Source organism: Zalophus californianus, chromosome 13 (genome assembly GCF_009762305.2).
Source record: "Zalophus californianus isolate mZalCal1 chromosome 13, mZalCal1.pri.v2, whole genome shotgun sequence".
Lineage (NCBI taxonomy): Eukaryota > Metazoa > Chordata > Mammalia > Carnivora > Otariidae > Zalophus > Zalophus californianus.
In genome coordinates, this window is record NC_045607.1 from 33189025 (window position 1) to 33209337 (window position 20313).

A 20313-nucleotide genomic window follows, 5' to 3' on the forward strand; every position below is an offset into this window, starting at 1 on the left:
GGGAGCCCGATGTGGGGCTTGATCCCAGGACCCTGGGATCAAGACCTGAGCCGAAGGCAGACGATGACTGAGCCACCCAGGCGCCCCTCATATGTGGAATTTAAGAAACAAAGCAAACAAAGAAAAAAGAGACAAAAATACAGACTCGTAGCTATAGACAGTAAATGTGGTGGCCAGAGGGGGAGGTGGGTGGGGGGATGGGTGAAATAGGTGATGGGGATTAACAGTGCTCTTACCGTGATGAGCACTAGGTGATGTATGGGATTATGGAAGGACTGTATTGTACACCTGAGACTATAGAACACACATTAATTTTACTGGAATTTAAAAAAAATTCATTCTTCAAGCAAACCACTATTCACATTTTTGTTTTTTGTTTTTTTTTTTTCTGTGCAGGTATGCGCTTTTCTATAGTTTGAGACATGTTCTCTCTGCAATTCCATACAACTCTAATACAGAGACATGTCTCTCTACAACTCTACTGTCATCTCTCTGCAGTTCTAATATACAAACGCCCCCCCTTGGGAGGTAAGGCCTGGTGGTTCGATTTCTCGTGTGATTTGTCGTTTGTATCATCCCCTTGTCTTCGGCAGCCGTTTCCTGTGGCGTCCTGTATGCCTGGGGCTGTCAGAGCACAGCTTCAGAGCCCTGTGGCTGGAGCTCCTGCAGGGCGCTCTGTCAGTTTCAGTAGTTCCAGACCTGTTTTTATATGAATTTTTCAGTTTTTGCTTTTTTTAAGATTTTATTTATTTATTTGAGATAGAGTGTGTGCACAAACAGGGGAAGCGCCTGTTCAGGCGCCCCTGAATTTTTCAGTTTTGAGGGTCCATGAACTCGGACTTGCATTCTTCTCAGTACAGTCCTATTGTTTGGTTTATTTGTTTTGCTGGTGACTCTCTTTTTGCCCATGACCCTAGATGGCTGACAAGATTCCTTGCCCCTGGGGCGGCTGGGTGGCTCAGTCAGTTAAGAGTCTGCCTTCGGCTCGGGTCATGATCCCAGGGTTCTGGGATCGAGCCCCACGTCGGGCTCCCTGCTCAGCGGGAAGCCTGCTTCTCCCTCCCCCTCTGCCGCTACCCCCGCTTGTGCACTCTCCCTCTCTCTCTCTCTGTCAAATGAATACATAAAATCTTAAAAAAATAATAAAAAGATTCCTTGCCCCTTTCCCAGGCCAGTGGGTGGAGTTTTTCCCGTGCCTCGCTCATGGATGACACGGCGCTCTGTGCTCCTGGCTTGGTGCAGGTGGCAGGTACCCAGAGCCCCCTCCAAGACAGCTGGGCCCCCAGTGTGGAGTGGCTGTCATACACTCCACCCCTGCCGCGGTCACTCAGCTTAGCTTCTGCACGGCCCTGCCAGCAAGTTCCCTCTTTGTTTTGGGCAACTAAGGATTTCTGCTTTTCGTCCTTTGTGGGTTTGCTTTTTGTTTTTGAGCTTAGTCACATAATTTAAAATTTTGCTCATTGCGTATCAGCATTTCTGTGTGTTTGAATGAGCAAGGGGGATTTCCCACGTCAGCTCCTTCTCCCCTTATCGACCAGAACTATATGTCACTCTATATATGGAGGTTTTGTTTTGGCTTAAGGTCATAATACTTCCCTGTGTCATGAAAAGTTCTTTGTCAGTGTTTGAGACTGTCTATTCCATTATACAGATCTACCATGATTAAGCCATTTTCCTAATGTTAAACATTTCAATCATTTCCAGTTTCTCACTAACATAGAATAACATTGCAGTGAACATGTTTTGTTTATTCCCTTTGGACACATCCCTGGTTGTCCGGATCTGTGGGCACACACATTTAGAAGGACTGCCATGTGCTCTGCCGAACTGTGACCTGTGTACTTGTAGCAGAGAAGTCAGGGACAGCTATGTTGCTCCGTGCTTGCCTACGGAGAGGTGGTACCGGGAAAAAGGTCGTGCGCCTGGAAATTAATCCATGAAACACCTTTGTAAGCAAACAAAAGCCAGTAAACTCGTGGTCCAAAGTCTGCTGTTCAGAGACCAGTAAACAAGGCCTCACCAACCACTTCTTTGCAGAGAACCATCAAGAAGGCCTATCCTCAACCAATACCCATGAAATGATTTTCTCTGCCATTCTTGTTGATAGGCTGTTTCCTTCCCCATCATGGCCCCTCAGAGGGCCAGGGCACGCAGGTGGACGGGAAACTCACCCCTTGCCTGCTACCCTAACTCAAACAAGGATCAGGTGTCAGGGTAGCAAAGTGGTTATGTTCTTCTTCTGGAATCTTCCCACTTTTCCCCAGGGAGCTTTTGATACTTTTATTATTTTTTTAAATTTTATTTATTTATTTGAGAGAGAGAGAATGAGAGATAGAGAACACGAGAGGGAAGAGGGTCAGAGGGAGAAGCAGACTCCCTGCTCAGCAGGGAGCCCCATGTGGGACTCGATCCCGGGACTCCAGGATCATGACCTGAGCCGAAGGCAGTCACTTAACCAACTGAGCCACCCAGGCGCCTGCTTTTGATACTTCTATAAGTGGGGAAAAATACTATATAAATATATAGATAAGTCTGGCTACTGTCTGTCGAACCCAGACCTGGTAGGGAGCTAGGATGTGCATAGACTGGCAGAGCTAAACTGGCCCTCGGAGATGGGAGCACCCAGGAAGAGAAGTCATCATCGGTCCCACAGGAAGGCAGAGGCGGACCTGGGGCCACAGTAGTATCCATCAAGGCCCACCCAGGAAGACAGAAATCACTTTGAGGGTTTGGGACAGAGGGAACGAATGCAGGGAATGGTGACACAGCGTGGGAGAGGCGGAGAAGCCGGCCAGGGGTGGCGAGGCGGGAGCACGGGCAGGAGGCACCTTCACCCCTGGCCTGTGCAGACGAGGGAGGACGTGGGGTGACGGAGAGCAGGGGGGGCCAGGGCCACCTTGGCAGGAGCCGGAACCAGAGCAGGCCTGTCGTGCAGGAGCTGGAGGGTAGAGGGGACACAGGCCTGCAGCCTCTCATGGAGACACTGTCCTGGTGGGACGGACACCCTGGCTGCTCCTTCCCCAGCACTTCTGGATAGTTCCTCCTCCCATTGACCAGACCCAGCCTGAAGGAGGAGCCTGGAAATTCATGTGCAGGAGTCAGCCCCTCTCCCCGCCAAGCAGGGCTGGGGGAAGGGCAGGAAAGGGACCCGAGGCACCAAGGCCTAGCCTGGCACCCTGGGGAGGGAAGCCAACAGCCTCCGTTCCTGGCTCTGTGCCTTTCCCTGTGACCCACCAGAACTGTAGGGACTGAACCGCAGCCTAGGGTCAGGGGGCCCGTGCCGGGACAGAAGGCAGCCTTTGCCAGGGTGGGAATGGAAGATGAGGACTCGGCCCGGCCGTGCTGCTGTTGACACTAGCAACCCGTATGTACCACCCCGCCAAGCAAGGCCACAGCCACCTGCCCAGGTCGCCAGGACAGCATAGCTAACAGGGACCGGGCAGGGTTGGGGAGCAGTAGGATCCCCCTGAGAGGCACCCCTGGAAGCGTTGTCCAGAGTCGTACTGAGATATCAGCAAGACCGCTCTTGCCATTCTCCTCGCGGGCTCCTCACCCTCCACAGGACCCAGACGGGCCTCCAGCGCCCTGGGCCCAGATGGAGTCGTGGCAGCTGGCAGTCCGGGTACAGAATCCCCCACTCTCCCATGACTGGACTTCGTCCCTGCCCGAGTTCCTTCTGTCCCCAGTCCCTAACCTTTTCAACTAGACTTTGAACCAATGTGGCCCAAACCACTAGACAGCATACTTCCTTGTTTCATTGCCAGAATTCCCTCCCTCCCTCCCTCCCATTCTCTCTCTCTCTCTCTCTCTCTCTCTCTCTCTCTCTCTTCCTTTTTAACTATTTGCATGGTCAGCCTTATATGCTTACACCTTAAGTCTTCTTGTGGATGTTTCCAGTTATTCCTGGACTGAGAGTTGTAATAATGTGTTGTGTCATTAAGCTGATTTTATACATTATTCTTTACAAAGTGGAGCTGTGGAAACTGACCAGGAGATTATTTGCTCTCTTCGTTTCTAGAAAGGTGCTCCACTGACATACATTGCCTCCAAAATGTGTCTACAAATCAAGAGTTTGGCACACGTTTTCTTCCCTTCACCGGGGCGTTCAGTAGAGATATATTTGTGTCCATGTTCCCTGACCCCCAGAAACCATGTTATCAGTGTAGACTAATTCCCAGGCTAGCCCAAAGCCAATTTAACCGATATTACCTGTGGCTGGTATCAGCTAGCCTCAGAACCTAACCACTGCCTAAAGCACTGTATAGGAAACAGACTTGGGGAACTCCATAGATCATGCCAAACCACATATATAGTTCCTGCCCCACGAAAAAGAGAACATGACATCATGGGGAGCCTGTCCACCAAGTACCAGGGGCCGTTCTGTTGTTGTGTGGGCTGATGTTTGGGCTGAGGAGAGGCTGACCTATGTTTTGCTTTCATTTTTTTAATGATTTTGTTTTATTTTTAAATTGTACTAGTAGTACATGAACACGTTCATTTTTTTTAAGTTCACAAGAGTATATTAGAATACAGTATAGAACTATAGAAAATGCAAAATGGGAGTACCTCTTCACCATCCCCCCAGTCGTGTTTTCCCAAACATGACCAGAACTAACAGACATTTAAATGCACTTGCAAGGGTGCCTGCGTGGCTCAGTCGGTTAAGCATCTGCCTTCAGCTCAGGTCATGATCCAGGGTCCTGGGATCGAGCCCCACATTGGACTCCCTGCTCAGTGGAGTCTGCTTCTCCCTCTCCCCCTCCCCACTTCTTGTGCTCTCTTTCTCAAATAAAAATCTTTAAAAAAAATAAAATAAATGCACTTGCAAACATACAGGTGCATAGACAGGTTTCCCCCCCGCTATCAAAAAACGGGGCTCTATGAAACCTTTTGTAGGTAGAAAGGGCATAAAGGAAAGAGCATTCCCTGCTTTTTGAAAGTTTGAGTTAAGCCACTTCACATTTAGAAAAGACTTACATTAATACCCGTTTTCTAACTGAAGGAAACCTGAAGAGGATTTTTGCTTTTAAGACAAAAACCATTACCATACTAATGTAGGTCTTTCATAAAAGCAAAGTGGACCAACGAAAACTTTCAGAAGGCCGGTATACCTGTATCCATATATAATTTTTGTTTAGTTATCTTTTACAAAAATAGGATCATCCTATATATATATATTATTCTATAGCTTGCTCTTTTTCATGTGGTGTCTTGGAGAGTTTTCCATGCCGGGGCATATGGGTCCACTGCGTTGTGTGTGTGTGTGTGTGTGTGTGTGTGTGTGTGTGTGTGGTAAAATAATATGTAACAAAAGTTACCATTTTAACCATTTTTAAGTGTACGATTCAGTGGGACTAATTGCATTTACAGTGTGTTGTACACTCATAACCACTGTTTCCAAAAAATTCCCACTACCTCAAGTATAAACTCTGTAACTACTAAGCAATCACTTCCCTTCCCGCCAGCCCTGGCAACCTCTCATCTCCTTCCTGTCTCTGTGAACTGGTCTACTGTAGATACTTCCTAAAAGGAAATCACGGCTTATTTCACTTAGCATGACTTAATGGTTCATCCATATTATAGCATGCATCAGAACACTGCCTTCTTTTAAATCACTGCCTGTTATTTCATTGTATGAATGCCGCATAGTGTATATAATAAACATATATATACTTCCCATATCGAAAATTTTGCCCAACTTTATCACCAACAGTGCTGTAGGTAGTGAGCATCTCGGCACACAAATGTTCATGCATGTGTTAAAACATTTTCTGAGATCAATTTTTTTTTTTTTTTTTTGCCCATCTAGCCCTGGACTCTTGTTTTTTGGGAGGTTTTTTTTTATTAACATATAGTGTATTGTTTCAAGGATACAGGTCTGTGATTTATCAGTCTTACACAATTCACAGAGCTCACCATAGCACATACCCTCCCCAGTGTCCATCACCCAGCCACCCCATCCCTCCCACCCCCCACCACTCCAGCAACCCTCAGTTTGTTTCCTGAGATTGAGTCTCTTATGCTTTGTCTCCCTCTCTGATTTCGTCTTGTTTCATTTTTCCCTCCCTTCCACTATGATCCTCTGTCTTGTTTCTCAAATTCCTCATATCAGTGAGATCATATGATCATTGTCTTTCACTGGTTGACTTATTTTGCTTAGCATAATACCCTCTGGTTCCATCCACATCGTTGCAAATGGCAAGATTTCATTTTCTGATGGCTGCATAATATTCCATTGTATATATACATACCACATCTTCTTTAACCATTGATCTGTTGATGGGACATCCATGCTCTTTCCATTGTTTGGCTATTGTGGACATTGCTGCTATAAACATTGGGGTGCATGTGCCCCTTTGGATCACTACATTTGTATCTTTGGGGTAAATACCCCAGTAGTGCAATTGCTGGGTCATAGGGTAGCTCTATTTTCAACTTTTTGAGGAACCTCCATACTGTTTTCCAGAGTGGCTGCACCAGCTTGCATTCCCACCAACAGTGTAGGAAGGTTCCCCTTTCTCCACATCCTTGCCGACATTTGTCGTTTCCTGACTTGTTAATTTTAGCCATTCTGACTGGTGTGAGGTGGTATCTCACTGAGGTTTTGATTTGGATTTCCCTGATGCCGAGCAATGTTGAGCACTTTTTCATGTGTCTGTTGGCCATTTGGATGTCTTCTTTGGGAAAATGTCTGTTCATGTCTTCTGCCCATTTCTTGATTGGATTATTTGTTCTTTGGGTGTTGAGTCTGATAAGTTCTTTATAGATTTTGGATACTAGCCCTTTATCTGATATGTCATTTACAAATATATTCTCCCATTCTGTCGGTTGTCTTTTGATTTTGTTGACTGTTTCCTTTGCTGTGCAAAAGCTTTTTATCTTGATGAAGTCCCAATAGTTCATTTTGGCCCTTGCTTCCCTTGCCTTTGGTGATGTATCTAGCAAGAAGTTGCCGCGGATGAGGTCGAAGAGGTTGCTGCCTGTGTTATCCTCAAGGATTTTGATGGATTCCTGTCTCTCATTTAGGTGTTTCATCCATTTTGAGTCTGTTTTTGTGTCTGGTGTAAGGAAATGGTCCAGTTTCATTCTTCTGCATGTGGCTGTCCGATTTTCCCAACACCATTTGTCTTTCTTCCATTGGACATTCTTTCCTGCTTCGTCGAAGATTAGTTGACCGTAGAGTTGAGGGTCCATTACCGGGTTCTCTGTTCTGTTCCATTGATCTATGTGTCTGTTTTTGTGCCAGTACCATACTGTCTTGATGATGACAGCTTTGTAATAGAGCCAGAAGTCCGGAATTGTGATGCCACCAGCTTTGGTTTTCTTTTTCAACATTCCTCTGGCTATTCGGGGTCTTTTCTGGTTCCATACAAAGTTTAGAATTATTTGTTCCATATCTATGAAAAAAGTTGAGGTATTTTGAGAGGGATTGCATTAAATGTGTAGATTGCTGTAGGTAGCATAGACATTTTCACAATATTTGTTCTTCCAATCCATGAGCATGGAATGTTTTTCCATTTCTTTGTGTCTTCCTCAGTTTCTTTCATGAGTATTCTATAGTTTTCTGAGTACAGATTCTTTGCCTCTTTGGTTAGATTTATTCCTACATATCTTATGGTTTGGGATGCAATTGTAAATGGGATCGACTCCTTAATTTCTCTTTCTTCTGTCTTGTTGGTGTATAGGAATGGCACTGATTTCTGTGCATTGATTTTATATCCTGCCACTTTACTGAATTCCTGTATGAGTTCTAGCAGTTTTGGGGTGGAGCCTTTTGGGTTTTCCACATAAAGTATCATATCATCTGCAAAGAGTGAGAGTTTGGCTTCCTCATTGTCGATTTGGATGCCTTTGATTTCTTTATGTTGTCTGATTGCTGTGGCTAGGACTTCTAATACTATGTTGAATAGCAGTGGTGATAGTGAACATCCCTGCCGCGTTCCTGACCTTAGGGGGAAGGCTCTCAGTTTTTCCCCATTGAGAATGATATTCGCTGTGGGTTTTTCACAGATGGCTGTTATGATCTTGAGGTATGTACCCTCTATGCCTATACTCTGAAAAGTTTTGATCAAGAAAGGATGCTGTACTTTGTCAAATGCTTTTTCTGCATCTATTGAGAGGATCATATGGTTCTTGTTCTTTCTTTTATTAACGTATCACATTGATTGATTTGCGGATGTTGAACCAACCTTGCAGCCCAGGGATAAATCCCACTTGGTCGTGGTGAATAATCCTTTTAATGTACTGTTGGATCCTATTGGCTAGTATTTTGGTGAGAATTTTTGCATCCATGTTCATCAGGGATATTGGTCTGTAATTCTCCTTTTTGATGGGGTCTTTCTCTGGTTTTGGGATCAAGGTAATGCTGGCCTCATAAAATGAGTTTCGAAGTTTTCCTTCCATTTCTATTTTTTGGAACAGTTTTGATGTCCATTAGCATGGTAAATGGTTTTCCACCCCCTCACTTTCAATCTGGAGGTGCCTTTGGGTCTAAAATGAGTCTCTTGCAGACAGCATATCAATGGGTCTTGTGTTTTTATCCAATCTGATAGCCTGTGTCTTTTGATTGGGGCATTTAGCCCATTTACATTCAGGGTAACTATTGAAAGATACGAATTTAGTGCCATTGTATTGCCTGTAAGGTGACTGTTACTGTATATTGTCTGTGTTCCTTTCTGGTGTCTGTTACTTTTAGGCTCTCTCTTTGCTTAGAGGACCCCTTTGAATATTTCTTGTAGGGCTGGTTTCGTGTTTGTAAATTCTTTTAGTTTTTGTTTGTCCTGGAAGCTTTTTAATCTCCCCTTCTATTTTCAATGACAGCCTAGCTGGATGTAGTATTCTTGGCTGCATATTTTTCTCATTTAGTGCTCTGAATATATCATGCCAGTCCTTTCTGGCCTGCCAGGTCTCTGTGGATAGGTCTGTTGCCAGTCTAATGTTTCTACCATTGTAGGTTTCAGACCTCTTATCCCTGAGCTGCTTTCAGGATTTTCTCTTTGTCTCTGAGACATGTGAGTTTTACTATTAGATACTGGGGTGTTGACCTATTTTTATTGATTTTGAGAGGGGTTCTCTGTGCCTCCTGGATTTTGATGCCTGTTTCCTTCCCCAAATTAGGGAAGTTCTCTGCTATAATTTGCTCCAGTATACTTTCTGCCCCTCTCTCTTTCTTCTTCTGGGATCCCAATTATTCTAATATTGTTTCATCTTTTGGTATCACTTCTCTCTCGAATTCTCCCCTTCTCTTTCAAATTCTCAGTAGTTGTTTATCTCTTTCTCTTAGCTTCTTTATTCTCTATCCTTTGGTCTTCTAGATCACTAATTCTCTTCTGCCTCATTTATCCTAGCAGTTAGAGCCTCCATTTTTGATTGCACCTCATTAGTAGCCTTTTTGATTTCGACTTGGTTAGATTTTATTTCTGCAGAAAGGGATTCTCTAGTATCTTCTATGCTTTTTTCAAGCCCAGGTAGTATCTTTATAATTGTCATTCTGAACTCTAGTTCCAACATCTTACTAATGTCCATATTGATTAGGTCCCTGGCAATTGGTACTGCCTCTTGTTCTTTTTTTTGAGGTGAGTTTTTCTGTTTTGTCATTTTGTCCACAGAGAAGAACAGATGAGTGAGAGAACAAAATGCTAAAAGGGTAACAACGACCCCAGAAAAATATACACTAAACAAATCAGAAGAGACCCGAAACCAGGGGGAAAAGAAAAAGAGTATGATCAGGCTGGTGACTAGAACAGAGCTACACGCTAGATTTTGGGTGTATTTTGGTCTGTTAGAAGAAACTGCCTCCCAAAATTCTAAAGAAAGAAAAACATATATATATATATATATATATATATATATATATATATACACAAAAATAAGGGTAAATACAATGAAGGGATGGAATATGACTGTAAAGATGAAAATTTAAAAAGATTTTAAAAGAGGAATTGATAAGTTGGTTGAAAAATGAAGGAAAAAATTTAAAAAAAGTAGAGAATGTGATCCAGGCGGGAGACTAGAACAAAGCCATACACTAGATTTAGGATATATTTTGGTCTGTTAGAGAAACTGTATCCCAAAATCTTAATGAAAGAAAAACTTACATATATACCAAAAACAAAGTTAAATACAATAAAGGGATAGACTATGACTGTAAAAATGAAAACTAAAGATTTTTTAAAAGGAGTTGATAAGATGCTGCTTGAAAAAGGAAAGAAGAAAAATTCAACTAAAAAATAGAAAAAGAAAAAAATAAAGAAAATTTAAAAAATTAACTTTAAAAGACTAAAGAATCATGGTAAAAAAGCTATGAATTCTATGTGCAGTATCCCCCTAGCGCTGGAGTTCTGCCGTTCTCATTGATCGGCAAACTTGGTCTTGGCTGGCTGTTCGTGCTGATCTTCTGGGGGAGGGGCCTGTTGCCGTGGTTCCCAAATGTCTTTGCTGGAGGCGCAATTGCCCTGCCCTTGCCGGGTCCGGCTAAGCAATCGGCTTGGGTTTGTTCCCTGCAAGCTCTCCGTACAGCTTTGGAGGACGAGAGTGAAAATGGCAGCCTCCCAATCTCCGCCCCAGCGGAGCCGAGAACTTGGGGCCCCACTCCTGAGTGAGCCCCAGAGAAAAGCAGTCAATCGCTCCTGCCTCCCCAGTCTCCGGCTGCACTCCATGCTCACCCAGCCTGTGACCAGGTGTTTCTATCTCTGGCACCTGACTCCGTGTGGAGTCCCCAAACCCAGCAGATCCCTGCGGTGCGCTCCCGCGCCGCTCCTCCCGGGGGAGGAAGGGGAGTCTCCCCGGATCTGCCGCTTGTTGGGTCCCTGCTGGAGGAGCAGTGGCCCGACTGTGTCACCGATCACAGTTTATGGCAACCCCAAGCCAAGAGCCCACGCCTCGGCTCTGGCTCTGCAGCCAGCTTCCCGGCTCCGATACCCGGGAGCTCTGCCGCACTCAGGCACCCCCGGTCTTTCTGTGACCCCAAGGGTCCTGAGACCACAGTGTCCTGCGAGGGTTCCACCCCCCGCTTAGCCACTGGAGCGACTTCCTCAGCAGAGCCGACTTCTAAAAGTTCCGATTTTGTGCTCCACGGCTCTATCACTTGCCAGAAGTGGCTGATGGAGGCCCCCCCCCCCCCCCCCCCCCCCCCCGTCTATCCTCCCGAATATGGCCTGATATAAGGATATAAGGATTGCCACTTCTCCGCACGTCCTACCTTCCAGTAAGTGGTCGCTTCTCTGTTCAGAGAGTTGTTGCTTCTTTTCTTCAATCTCCTGTTGAGTTTGTAGGTGTTCAGAATGGTTTGATCCGTATCCAGCTGAATTCCTGGGACCAGACGAAATCCAGGTCTCCTACTCCTCTGCCATCTTGCTCCTCCTCCTCTGAGATCAATTCTTATAAGAGGAATTGCTACATCGAAGGATGGCTGCGTTTAAAATTTTTATATCATCACATTGTCCCCTAAAAATGCAGTGCCAAGAGACACTGTCACCCACAGGGTAGGTAAGTGCCTACTCCACACATCACTCGAGGCTCTGCTATTATCTTCCAGGCTGATGGCCAGAAGGTATTTTCTGGTATATCGCTTACTTCCTTGACTGTTTGAGAGGCTGGGTACCCCTTCATCCAGCTATTGGCACTTACATGCATTTGGTCCATTTTAAATCAAATGATTTCTTCTTTTTACTGTACGTGATGGATGATAAGCCTGTGTAGTTTGTTACCTGTCATGGAACCGTTGTCTACAGAACCTTTCCTCTTAGGAAGAGTTTCATCTTTTATCTGATCAAACCCACTATGGCTGCGTTTTAGCTGAGTTTTAGGTTCCTCTTACAAAGGTCTCAAATTTTTAGAATAAAATTGTTTTGTATTTCATTCTGATAGATGGCTTTAAATGTGTAGTGCTTTATGTGGAATTTTTTTGTTTGTTTACCTTTTGTTGTAGAAAACCTCAAGCATACCCATTTATTTAGAAGCAAATACCACACATGCCATTTTATCTGTAAAAGTTTAAGGTGTTATTTCCACAACATGATGCTTTTTTTTTTTACATGCACAGCCATGTTATCATCATCACACCTGTGAAAATTCACAACAGTTGCCTTATATCATCCAGTATCCAACCAGTGGTCACATTCCCAACTGCGTTACGTCATGTTTTGTTAGAATTAGAAGTGAGATAAAGTTTTTAAAATGCATTTGGTTGGCGTATTTCTCAAGTTGATGGCTGTCATGTTCCTCTGTTCTCTGTACATCCTCTAAATTGGCTCTCTAAGGTAAATTTAGAGTTATCAGATACAGAGTCTCATTTTTTTGGCAAGACTACTACTTTGGCAAGGTGGGGTTCTGTTTGCATTTATTTTTATATATGGTATAAGATGAGGATCTAACAAAATATTTTTTCAAATACATGGTTAATTGCATGCTGTACCAATACCATTTATGGAATAGTTCACTCTTTCCTCCCAGTAATTTGAAATGCCACCATTCTCTCTCTCTTTCTCTCTCACACACACACACACAGTTCATTTCTGAACTCTTGTGCTCTTGATCGTTGTCTATGCCTAAGCCATAGGATTTTAAATCCTGTAGCTTGACGGTTTGTTTTCATATTTAATAAGGCAGCTCATCCTTCATTGATCTTTTTAAAGCAATTTTTGGCTTTTCTTGTGCTTATTCTCTGCCATCATAATTTACCATTTGTTTAATCCACATGTTAAGACTGGGATTCAATGACTTTGTAGACTCTAATGAATCTTTCTAGCCAGGAATATGGTCTTTTCTTCTACACATTCAGAGGTTTGGGTTTGTTTTTTTTTTTTTTTAAATGTCTCTTAGTGCAGTTTTATGCTTTTCTTTATGTAGTTCATTACAATTTTTGTTAGGTTTATTTTTTGGTATCTTGCTATTTTTTTCCCACTATCTTTATTTCTCCATGCATTTTCCAATTGGTTATAGGTGGTACTTGGGAAAGCTGGAGTTTTTACAAGCTGATCTTACACTTGCCCGGCCACCTTGCTGAGCTCACTTTTTAGAGGTTGTAATAATTTGTTTCATGTTGATTATTCCGGATTTCCTGGTTGGCAGTGATATCATCTGCAACTGGTTTCTTTTCAGGCTCATGCAGAGTCAAGTAAAACCTGGCTGACGGGAAAATTCACTGAACTCAGACTACTACTTGATGAAGAGGAAATGCTGGCCAAGAAATTCATTGATAAAAACACACAGCTAACCCTCCAGGCGTACAGGGAGCAAATCGAATCTTGCAAAGAGCAAATAGATGGCATGCATAGTCTCTCCAACAGGGTCTGGAGTATCAGCCAGGAGCCCGATCCCATACTGCTGCTGCAGGTAATGCTGGGCTCCTGTCCTCACAGCGGACCCCTGCTCTCCACTCTCCCCCGCCCCCGGCATTTCATCTCAGTTACTGTGGCACTGAACACAGGGTTTATGCACTGAGTGAATACACAGAGAATTGCCTTGTCAGCATGCAGGCTTTCTTGCCCCCACACAAGTGGTAAGGAAATAGGCATTGTTAGCAAGAGCATATACATCTTAAGACTAATGACATAAAATTAACAGCCACCATTTTGGGCGGGGGGAGGGGGGGCTCTATGTTCCAAGCACTTTATGCTCTCATATTTACTAAAACTCTGCAAAGTGGATGTTCTCACGCCATTTTATGAATGAGCAGTTGAGGCCCAGGGAGGGTGAAGTGACTCGTCCGAGGTCACAAAGCTAATAGGCAGCAGAGCTGTGATCAGAACCCAGGTCGGCCTGACTCCAGAGCCACCGGCACAGCTGCCCGGCCCTCTGCCTGGGCACTCTTACTTGAGACCCCCTCCTGGAAAGGCAGGGGTCCTTCCAGCTACCGAGCAGGCTCCAAGAGGTGACTCACACTTTGCTCAAAGGGGAGAGAAGGATGGTACTCTTTGGCCACTGGGCTCTGTTGGAGGCTATCACCTTATACCGAGGGAGCATCTAGGAAATAGCCCCTGTGATTCATTACTATATTAGTGAACACATGTTGTTGAGAGTGGTGTTCCTGTTCCCAAGTAACCACAGGAGAAACTCCCCTCTCGTGCTGATCCTCCTGCCTGGCCCCCTGTGCACTGGGATGGCTTTCCTACTCACATAACCCTCCCGTTTCCTTCTTCGCCCTGGATTCTGGCAACCTAAGAGCTACATAGGTTTCAAATGGCTTGGCAGGGACTTGGCGGCTTACACTTTGTTCCTCCTCTCACTCTGGCTTCCCGCTTACTTTCTTATCCTGGTGTTCTCTTGGCTTAAGTTTTCTCGCTATAGAGGAAAATCTTGCTGTGTTAGATAACCTTTGTAAGATGCTTTACAGGCTTGTGGGACAACTAAATAAAGGTGTCACTGAGTCTAATCACAGATTAGGCTTTGGCTGGAAAATAAGACCGACAAATAAATCAGGCAGTACCAAACCAGTTAAGCCAGTCCGCGGCAAATATTTCTAGGCTTGTGTGTGTATGTGGCCTTAGTCAGTTCAGCCTGTGTGTCTCATTGTTAGCTAACAAAAGAATACATCTAACAAACGATACCAGGTGAGGTGCCTTCCTAGGCACATTGGATATTATACTTTGAGAGGAGCAAGGTGCACAGAGGGGTACATTTGTTTGTTTCTTTAAAAATAATGGTACTGGGTAGGGATATCTAATACAAAGGGATGCTTCCACGGAGAAAAATGTTTTTCTTGTATCATAGATACAGTTTCAGGGCTTTATCATCTTTTTTCTTTATTCTTTGGTGCCAGAGCTACTGATGTTCATCATTCATCATTCCTCCCCCCCTTTTTTTTTAAGATTTTGGGGACGCCTGGGTGGCTTAGTCGTTTAAGCGTCTGCCTTCGGCTCAGGTCATGATCCCAGGGTCCTGGGATCGAGCCCCGCATCGGGCTCCCTGCTCGGCGGAGAGCCTGCTTCTCTCTCTCCCACTCCCCCTGCTTGTGCTCTCTCTCTCTCTCTCTGACAAATAAATAAAATCTTTAAAAAAAAAAAGATTTTATTTATTTTGACAGAGAGAGAGAGAGAGCGAGAGAGGGATGCGGGGCTCAATCCCAGGACCCTGGGATCATGACCTGAGCCGAAGGCAGCCACTTAATGACTGAGCCACCCAGGTGCCCCATCATTCCTCCCTATTTGCTCACTCATGTATTCTTCAAATATATACTGAGCAACTTGTTCGTGCCAGGCTCCTGTTTGACACTGAGAGCTTGAGGGTGGGGGGACATGCTCAGAAATAGTTATTTACAACACAGCCCAAGTGAGCCAGCAGAAGTATATCTACAAAGTGTTCAGTTCTGCATGGCGGGGGTGGGTCAGAAAAGACTTCTAAGGGGAGGTGACCGTGGAGCTGGGTGTGGGAGCATGAGGAGCTCACCAGGGATATACAGAGGGACAGAGCAGAGAGGACATCCCAGGCAGAAAGGAATCATGTGCACATGAGGGCCTGGCAGGCTGGAGAACCGCTAGGGTTTAGCCTGGCTGGAGGCAGGGCAGGGGTACAAGGGAGGAGGGTACATCTCTGTTGGGAGATGCAGCTGGATCCGGAAACCAGGGCTAGTTAGTGGAGGGCCATATATGCCTGGCCATGGGTTTAGACTGTCCTGTAAAGATTTGGGAGCCAGGGGAGCGTTTTGAATTGGGGAACAACCTGGTCGGTGTAATGCTTTTGGAAGGTCGCTTTGGTGACAGGATGATGGACTGCGGGGGCCAGGGCCAGCGGACAGGCATCAGGATGAGGAGAGGCAGGCAGGTTTGAGATGCAGCAGGATTGGTGAGTGGAAGTAGGGGGGATCCAAGATGATGCCCAGTTTCTGGCTTGAAATATGGGTGGCTAGGGAGCTGTTCCCTGAGTTGGCAAAGGTGAGAAACAGGTGTGCTCAAGTTCATTCCTTATTCTATTACGAACATTTACTGAGAACCCCCTGCTGCCCCCGAGAACTACGAGCCCCTGTCACTGCCTCACCGGCACTCCCACACCCAGGCCTCAGATTGGAGGAGCCTGGTCACATGCCTGCACCTCGGTGCAAAGGAGGCTGGGAGAGTGAGTTTTCTAGCTTCTACTTAGCAAAGCCACACTTAACCCAGGAAGGCTATTTAAAGGGGGAGGTCCAGGCAGTAAACAGGACAGGTCCTCACGGTGGCGGGCATGTTCCCTCAGTCGGCATTCCAGCTGAATTTCCAGGGTCTTTGACTTCCCTCCTGGAACGTGTTTCCTGCTCTCTCCTTTGGACATGCCCAGAGGGCTCTTTCCCCAGGAAAACTGGTCCATCATTCCTTTCGTCCCCCCGTACGTCAGGCAGAGCCCTGTGGCAGTGTCTGGAAAGCTTCAGGGCCCCTTGCAAGGTGGTGAGCAACTTAAGGGCAGGTGCAGTCAGCCAGCCTCCTTCCTTCCTCTGCCCTTCATGCCTTGAGTAGAGCGCCAGGAACATGGAAGGAAGGGAGGGAGGGAGAAGTCAACAGTGCAGTCTCGCCAGAGCTGTTTCCGGGAGCACAGCCTGGGCTGCTCCCAGGTGCGGGGGCGGGATGGGGGCCACCCTTGCTGGCCCCGGTTTGGTCCAGGGTGCAGCGGGTGGAGCCTGGGACAGCATCCACCGCTCCCGGAGCCACCCTGACCCCCCGCACACCCTCGCAGGAGTACAGGGCCGTGGAGCAGGAGATGCAGCAGCAGATGAGCCTGGGAGACCTGTGCTACCCAGAGCCCCTCTCGTTCGAGCCTGTCAAGAGCTTCTTTAAGGGCCTCGTGGACGCCATGCAGAGCATGTTACAGACGCCACTGGACGTTCGCCTTAAGGAGAGTAAGTTGCTGCGGGACCAACCTTGTGTCCCTAACTCCCCTAGGACCCTTTAACCCAGAGATGACTGCGAAGACCTAAATCCTGTCCCTTCCACACAAAGGCCCATGGCTGGGTGGTAGAGGACTCCTGGGCCTAGGCCCTACCCACCCTTCAAACTTCACTTCCTTCCTCTTCTGAGACCCTGTCCTGCCTCTTGCAACCATCCTGCTCTGCTTCTGCCCCTAAGTTGCTCCCAGGACTCTGCTGCACCTTATCTTTGCCTGCTCTGGACTCCCAGCTGGAATAGCCAACTCCCCTCCTCCTCTCCCTCTGGCCAAGTCCCACCAAGGCCCAGCGGTGCTCACCCCAGAAGGCTTTCCGCACCACCCTGGGCCGGCTGTGCTGGCCACTGCTTCTCCCCCCTCCACACCCTGCTGCATCTCCGGCCTGGGGCTGTCCCTGAGCTGGAGACAAGAGCCTCCCCCTGCCTGTCGTAAATGCCCAAAGGGTAAGAACCACTTTGAGCCCTGCTCCGAGGTCCCTGCAGGGCCTAGCACGAAGCAGGCGCTCAGAAATACCTTTCTTCCTTCATTCATCTCCGCTCTTATGATTCCTCCAGAACACTTACTGAGCCCCTCTTCTCTGTTAGGCACGGCAGGGCATAAAAACAAAGGTCTTGCCTTTGTGGTGCTTCGTGTTCTGGGAGCAAGACAGTAAGAGAGTATGTCAACAGTAAGTGCTCTGGAGAAAAATACAGCAGGGTGAGAATTCAGGGTGACCAGGAGGAGGAGCTGGATTTTTTTATGGGGCTGTGGAGACGGCATCTCTGAGAAGGGGACGTGCATCTTCCCCGCAGTCCGCTGCTGCTTGACTCCAGTCCGCTGCCAGTAAACACTTGGGCCCTGGCTTGTCTGCCACTGCAGCAGTTCCTCCCGCGGCCCCTCTGCCGTCCGTCCTGCCCCGCTTCGGGCCTGAGCCTCCAAGCAGGACCTCTGCCTCCACGCTCACCCTGCCCCATCCACTCGCCACCACAGGGAGCTTTGAAAGTTCTGCTCGTGTCTGCCTTCATGCAGACACCTTCCGTGGCTCCCCAGTTTAGGTGCCACTATGAGCACCTGCCCTTAATGCCTGTGCTCCCGCTCATACCCTCTTGCTGGGAAAGCCTTCCATCTTTCTCTGAATGTCCAAATCTTCTCTGTCCTTCAAGGGCTAGCTGAGGCGCTTCCTCCTCTATGATGTCTGCCCTGATTCCTCTCTCTTCTCTGTGACCTGGAGCACTCCGTGCCTTGGCAGGTAGCTCAGGTGAGCTCACTTCTCACCTTCTTTACCTGATGGAGCTGTGGAAGACAGGGACCATGGCTTGGGTTTCCCCTCAACTCCCTTGCACTGGAATGAGACCTGACATGACCTTTTCGGATGACCTAATTTCTCGTTTTCCATTTTACCCCGGAATCTGTATGTCTGCCAGGCGGTGGCCCCCCATGCTTGACTGTTGAATACATCGTTGATTCTCCTGGTCCTCCTTGAGCCTGCTGTCCCGTCCCTGGGTTCAGGGCTCGCTCACACTGGCCTGAATTCACTTCCCACCCTCCGAAGTACACTTCTCCTTAGACCCGAGTATCGTCCTAGAGTATTCCTGTCTGTCTTGAATTCCTGAATTTGCATTTACTGCTTAAATTTGCATGCACCTCTCAGGGAGAGATGATGCGAATCTCCAGTTTTGTAATATTTTTAGTATGTTTTGTAACTTGCTGTGCTTGCATGAGCGCCAGGCACTCATTTCTCACAATCTTTTACAGACACGAACTGCCAGCTCTCGGGCTCCACGAGCACCAAGCTAGCTTCCCTGTTGAAAACAAGCCCTTCACCAGAGCGATCACTCTTCTTAAAATGTAAGCCCCAGGGAGCGGGGAGCAAAGGGAGGGTGGAGAGGGCCGGGTGCGTGGGTAAGGGGGGGCGGGTCACAGAAATGGAGGTCACCCCGTTTTCTTAACACACCCAACTTGGGTTTTTTCAACCTTTATTGCTAGTTTTTAAATAACAGAAATAAGGAGCACCTGGCTGGCTCAGCTGGTAGAGCATGTGACTCTTGATCTCAGGGTCGTGAGTTTGAGCCTCATGTTGGGTGTAGAGATTATTACCTAAAAGTAATAATAATAAAAAATCTTAAATACAGAAATAATACATGTTCATTGTAGAAAAACTAGGAAACAAAAACAAAAATTTTTTAAAGAAAATCACTTTCCCATAGATAACTACTATTATTGTTTGCCCTGTTAGCTTTCTTTGGTTTCTCTATACATACAAGGATATATTTAATATATATATTTTTTACAAACATGGTGTCATACTATACATGCTGTTTTGTAACCTGTTTTTATTTAGTGATATATTGTGAAAAGCTTTGTTCCCTAAAAAATTACACAGGTAATGGATGCTTCTTACAGAAAATTAGAAATTAGATATAAAAAAAACCCAAAGAAAAAGGCTATTAATATTTTGGCATACATTCTTTCAGACATTTTAAAAACATATATGTGTACAGATTTTTAAAAGTGGGATTGCATATTCTTTTGTAAATTTTTTATTTAACAGTATACCTTGAACAATTTATTTGAATAGATTTAAATATTATCATTATTTTTAAAGGATGCATGGTATTCCATTGATTGAATAGGCCACATTTAACCAGTCTCATAATGCTGGGCATTTAGGCTGCTTTACATTTCCATTTCTGTAAACAATGCTGCAATAAATGTCCATTCTTGTACATATTTGCTGAATAAGTGAATGGATATACCTTAGCTCATTTTTAAATTATTTTATAGGAGTAATTTTTCAAAGTGGAATTACTGGGCATGTGCCTTTTAAAGTAAACCTGGAAATATAAAATACATAAAAGTACAGAATCAAAGGGGTGCTGCTCATTTTTTTAAAGATTTTATCTTTTTAGAAAGAGAGTGAGAGCAGAGGCGGGGAGGGGGAGCAGCAGAGGGGAAGGGAGAGGAAGAGGGAGGGAATCTCCAGCAGACTCTGCACCAAGCATAGAGCCCAGTGCAGGGCTCGATCTCAATGACCCTGAGATCATGGCCTGAGCCAAAACCAAGAGTTGGATGCTTAACCAACTGAGCCACTCAGGCGCCCCATTTTTTTAAAGTGAATACAGTCTATAACCTCCTCCAGACCAAGAAATGGAAATTTCCAGCTCCCCAGAAGCCTTCCTCATTCAGCCTCCTATTCACTACTCCCCCAAGGGTAACTGCTGTCCTGATTTCTGACACTGTAGATTAGTTTTGCCTGTCTTTGGCCTTTACATGACTAGCTCATTCAGATTGTACTTTTTTGTGTTTTGCTTCTGTCACTTAACATAATATTTGGGACACTTATCCATATTATTGTGCATAGAAGTAGTTTGTTTTCACTGCTGTATATAGTATCCCATTGTATGAATATAGCACACGTTATACTATTGAAGGACATTTTGGATTGTTTCCGGTTTGGCCTGTAGTGAATGATGTTGCTATGAA

General features: G+C 45.8%; 1 protein-coding gene across 2 annotated transcripts in view; it reads left to right on the top strand.

Moving 5' to 3' along the window:
- Positions 1-20313, top strand: part of TRIM14 (tripartite motif containing 14) — a 33566-nt gene that overhangs the window by 8402 nt on the left and 4851 nt on the right. Inside the window, exons 3-5 of one of the 2 annotated variants that reach the window (XM_027614921.2) lie at positions 13102-13335; positions 16645-16807; positions 18586-18678. In XM_027614921.2, coding sequence (XP_027470722.1) covers positions 13102-13335; positions 16645-16807; positions 18586-18678 — 490 coding nt within the window. The remainder of the gene's footprint in view (positions 1-13101; positions 13336-16644; positions 16808-18585; positions 18679-20313) is intronic. The other variant, XM_027614922.2, reaches the window with a different exon arrangement.